Source organism: Suricata suricatta, chromosome 16 (assembly GCF_006229205.1).
Source record: "Suricata suricatta isolate VVHF042 chromosome 16, meerkat_22Aug2017_6uvM2_HiC, whole genome shotgun sequence".
Lineage (NCBI taxonomy): Eukaryota > Metazoa > Chordata > Mammalia > Carnivora > Herpestidae > Suricata > Suricata suricatta.
The window spans coordinates 2,405,433-2,408,753 of NC_043715.1; the positions used below are offsets into that span (position 1 = coordinate 2,405,433).

The 3,321-nt window shown below is 55.0% G+C and overlaps 1 protein-coding gene across 1 annotated transcript in view; it reads right to left on the reverse strand.

Annotated features, from left to right (window-relative positions):
• Positions 1-2,438: 2,438 nt before the first annotated feature.
• Positions 2,439-3,321, reverse strand: part of LOC115280936 (translation initiation factor IF-2-like) — a 1,450-nt gene continuing 567 nt past the window's right edge. Inside the window, exons 2-3 of the mRNA XM_029926112.1 lie at positions 2,890-3,319; positions 2,439-2,776 (exon numbers count right to left, since the gene is read on the reverse strand). Of these exons, the coding sequence (XP_029781972.1) occupies positions 2,689-2,776; positions 2,890-3,319 (518 nt within the window). The 3' untranslated portion in view covers positions 2,439-2,688. The remainder of the gene's footprint in view (positions 2,777-2,889; positions 3,320-3,321) is intronic.

Genomic DNA, 3,321 nt, shown 5'->3' on the forward strand with positions numbered 1-3,321 from the left:
TTCCCCTTTTCCTGAAAGGCCCTGGGCCTCCTTGCGGCAGAAGCAAGGGGGAGGGGAGCGGGATCAGGAGAGCTTGGGCCCCGCACAGGGGCGCCAGACACACCAGGGCAGCAGTGCTTGGCAAAGCGGCCCAGAACCCCTCGGCCCTGGGGTGCGTCTCTGGGTCTCCCCACCCCTCAGGGGAGCACCGGCGCCCCGAGGCCGCTCAGTCCCTAGGCCCGAGTCCTGCCAGGGCTGCTGCGGCAGGAGTGCTGAGCCCAGTGAGTGCTGAGCCCCGAGCACAGGGCCAGCACACAGGGCGGGCCTTCTGGGGAAGCTTCCCCACACCTACCCTGGGCCCTGCGCCTTGGACTCCGGAAGCTTTTGGGTTACACACCCCTCATCTGCCACCTCCAGAGGCCCAGACAAAGCCCCAAACAATCCCTCCAGCAGCCCACGTTTCTGGAGAAAAAGAAGGGTGCTCTGTGGCCTCTCCGGGGTGGGGGTCCCCTCTTGAGCATCAGGTCAGAGGCACTTCTTGCGGGGGGCCTCCCCCAAAAACAGAAGATCCCAGTGTAGTTTCAGTGGAAGCTCGGATCCCGCCAAATCCTTTCCAGTTTCTCTCCCCTGTATTTCCTGTGCGTCTCCCAAACCTCCGCCGAACTCCGAATCTTGAGAGGAGGACGTGCCATCAGGGCAGACGCTATGAAAAGTCCGGGGAAGGAGAAAGCCAGCTGGGCTACCCTCCTGGAAGCCAGCGGCACCATCACCGGGGGAACAGGAGCAAAGGGACCGGAGTGCAGGCGCTGGGCAAGGCTGGCTGGCCTGGGCTGCCACTGGGAGAGGGGCCTCTCTGTCTCCCTCTCTTTCCTGGCCGGCTAGTCCGGCTCACTCACCCAAGGCAGGCGGCCTGGGAGCCTGCTGGAGGTCACGCACCAACCACCGGGCTCCCCCATCAGTGAGCATGATGAAAAGGACTAAAATCAGCCTTTAAGTCTTAACCACTAGCCGCGTCTGGGGCTACAGATCGAAAGAATCCGTGTTGCACATACGGAGAAACTGCCTCCCGCAGTTCTGTGTCAGCAGGACTTGCAGGCCAAGTCCCATGGATAAAACATGACAGACCAGGTTACGTTCAACGCCACTGCACCGAGGAAAACCTTTCTGCAGGAATCATCACCACCTGAAATGTTGAGTCCACAAGGAGCTTCACCCTTAGCAAAGCAAAGCTCACCTACATGGGTGGGAAACGACCTCCAATTTGGAGCCCTGGCACGCAGAGACTGGCCAGGGGGGTTGTGCCTTGGGGCCAGTGAAACAGATAATAAAACCACCCCCCACCCTCCACCCCAGCCACCCCCCACAAATGGTTTCATTGCTATTAAAAATGTTTAAAGGACAAGATATCAAAATTGAAAAGGCAAAGAACCCCCCCCTGTTATTTACAGTCCTGGAAGGGTCGATATATTTAGCACTCCAGAAGCACTGTAAATTATATTCGAAGGCCAAAGAGCTGCTACAATTTTTCACTGCAGTAGGGTAACGACTCAGAAATCGTATCGAGGAGTAAAGAGGTCTGAAATCCACCTGAGCTGATCATCACCGGGAACGGCCATTAAACTCTCCAGCATCAATCCCCTTTGGACCTTTTCAGGCCCGCTGCAAGTTCTTTTCTGGAAAAGCCACGACAATGGGGAAGGAAGTCCGCATTTTAGGAATTGAAGGGAAAGCGGAACTCGCCCAGGTTCGAGTTAGCTCATGAAACACGTTGATCTTCCCCTCCTTTGCCTCCTCGATTGGGGATCCCTGGACTGTGAGCAGGAACGGGCCACGGTACGATTTGTTCTGACAATTGGCGTTTGGTTTTTCTTTTTCTTTTTCTTTTCTTTTTTTCTTTTTTCTTTTAGCAAAATGCGTTTACAGCGAATAACTTGACGGCACCCAGTCCTTCGGGCATCCACGTCCAACCAGGATGTTCTTGACTGCCCAGGCCGGGGTGGGATCTGAATTTAAGGAAAGTGCTTTCCGTCACTAGCAACTGAATAGGGGAGTGCCCCCCAGGCCCCGTGAGCGTCCGTGCAGGGCCCTGCTCACCCACCTGGGTAACAAAGACCATCAAAACAGGTGCATTTGCAAACACACCTTGTTTTTTTAAAAATGCGAGAACACAAGCACACTGTCCGGACTTTGGGCAGAAAAGAACGTGGGTTTATTTGAAGGTAAGTACAACCATTAAGACCACATAAGACAAACACAGGTGAAGTTAAATTTTTAAAGTTTTTCTTTCTTTTCGGAACACTCAGGGAGGACTCTACTATACAAAACCATCACACTTGGTAAATAAAAAGTATCAGATACTTGACTTCTTTATCCGCCAACAACAACGACAACAACAAAATAAATTATTTCCTTGTTTTGTAAAAGACCTACCACGGGGGAGGGGGGAGAATTTATGTACTGGGGGGGGCGGGGGTATAAACCCTACATAGGTTTCTTAAATTTTCATTTTGGCAGTTAGGAATGCTTGGGCAAGATGAAAACGTATCCAGTGACCTCAACTTTAAATATTATATTAATGGCTCTAAACAGCAACAACCAACAGCCTGGTTGGTTACAAATGCACACATTTGTACAGCACGGTTAGAGAACTTTAAAATTACACACAGCACATAGTCATCTATAGAGACCCCCGCAGGCCTATGGGGGTCCCTACAGAGAGTCCTTACGGGAATCGCTCTGGAATTTGGTCCGTAACTTAATTTTCGAAACCCCGGCTGGAGCAGTGAGCACGACCATCCTGGAAGGAGGGGAGGGGGCCTTAAAACTCAATATTCGTCTCGATGGATATTCATCTCCCTTCGCACGGGCTTCATTTAGGGTCTCGGAAACGGGGCCGCGAATGAAAGTTACCTGAGGCCGGCGCGGGCTCTCTCTGCTCCCGGGTCTGAGAAAAAAGCTGGTGGGTCCTTCTGGGTTCTTTCTGCGAGTCTGCAGCCTGACCGGTCTGAGAGGTCCGGGTGCGGGCGGCGCAGCGGGGCGGGCCGGCGGGTCAGTACTTCGTGCAGTCGTAGGAGTAGGGGGCGGCGTGGCGGTAGACGGACGGCGCGGACCTGTACGGCAGCTGACAGCTGGCGTTGGTGCCCACCTGCGGGTCCCCGAGGGCCGAGCTCTCCATCCCCAGCCGGTGGGAGTTGAACATCTCCCGGACGCTGGGGAAAGTCTGCTGCTGGGCCGCGAACGTGTGGCCCGGGAGGTGGTTGAGGTCCCCGCCGTGGCTGAGATACCAGGATGCCGCTTGGGCCCCGGGCTGGGGCGCCGGCGGGGGCTGGGGCGCCGGCGCCT